This window comes from Eurypyga helias, unplaced genomic scaffold, assembly GCF_000690775.1.
Source record: "Eurypyga helias isolate BGI_N326 unplaced genomic scaffold, ASM69077v1 scaffold35012, whole genome shotgun sequence".
Classification (NCBI taxonomy): Eukaryota; Metazoa; Chordata; class Aves; order Eurypygiformes; family Eurypygidae; genus Eurypyga; species Eurypyga helias.
The window spans coordinates 8,704-9,967 of NW_010234650.1; the positions used below are offsets into that span (position 1 = coordinate 8,704).

Consider the following 1,264-nt stretch of genomic DNA (forward strand, 5'->3'; position numbering starts at 1 on the left):
GCTGATGCACTAGAAGGAACTCAACTAAGTTCATAGAGTTGAATTAACACACACACAAGAAAAACAAGAGACGTACTTAAGGGGAGGCCAAATTGTTTTATTTAATTTTTAGTGACCAATTGGATTTTTTGGCAGAAAGCTCTGCTATTTTCCTTTTTTTTTTTTTTTAATTGAAGAAAATCAGCAGTGCTCAAATTGGTGGGTTGGAATTTTACTCAAATTCCAGTTAATTTTAAAAAACAGACAGATGAACAGGAATTCCAGATACTGTTTCCAGAGCAGAGGGCAAAACTTCACATTTGTATGAAAATTCCATGTTTGTATTCAGTTGGGACACAGAATGTAAAACTATTGTCAGTAGTGCACGAATAAAACCATTCACATTTGATCTGGAACCTTCAAATCAGAAAGCTGTACTCTCCTTTCAGAATTTTCATTACCTTGTGCAAATCAAGTCAAGTCTTCATGTGTCAAGCACACACTTAAAACTGTCCATGTTTTATATACAAGACATCTACCATTCAGGCAGTGCAAAATACATCCTTTCATAACAAAACTAAAATGTACCTCTCAAAGTATGAACAAGAATATACACATAATACATGATGTACACTATTTACACAACCATAAAAAATATAATACAAGAATTTTTTTTTTTTTAAATGTGATTATAAGACTTGACAGTCTTTTGCAATTTCTGTTGCAACAAGGCATGTTTTAAGTTTCCCGGATGGAGTTTTCTTTGCCAATTACTCGAGAGATCTTGGAAACTACACTTGAACTTTTAGGAGAGTTTTCAAATGGACTGCCATCAACTCCCTGTTTTGGTCAGAAGGTTCAGCTGTGCCACCCACCCAGTGGCTGGGAGGCTTCGGAAGGACACTCGGAGATGGCGGGTCACTGAATTTTGCCCCAGCATAGTTTTCTTTTTGGTTCGCTTCAGTTAGGGAGATAGGTTTCTTGGACTTGGCGTTTCTGAAGTTCTCTGTGTTTTTAAGTGGCTTTTTCTCCTGCTTCGGAATAATTTCTGGCGAGACGGAGTCTTGCCAGAAGTTCTCCATCTTTTTTGCTGAGGTGATCTTTGCCAGTGGCACGTTACACTTGCTCTTCTGCCTGTTCATCTTTGGTTGTTCACAGAGATGTAAGCTGTGAACAGGCTGGCTGTAGGGGGTGGCAGCCTTCTCCGCCTTTCCCATCTTGTTCTTTAAGAACTGCGGAGACAAAGAATCCCCGTCACACGCCCGGCCCCTCTTCATCCCGAGGT

The 1,264-nt window shown here is 39.6% G+C and overlaps 1 protein-coding gene across 1 annotated transcript; it reads right to left on the reverse strand.

The window, feature by feature from the left end:
- Positions 1-79: 79 nt before the first annotated feature.
- On the reverse strand, positions 80-1,256 carry PNRC1 (proline-rich nuclear receptor coactivator 1). Its single transcript, XM_010146514.1, has one exon. The coding sequence runs from the start codon at positions 1,254-1,256 to the stop codon at positions 771-773; it is 486 nt and encodes a 161-aa protein (XP_010144816.1). The 3' UTR covers positions 80-770.
- Positions 1,257-1,264: the final 8 nt, after the last annotated feature.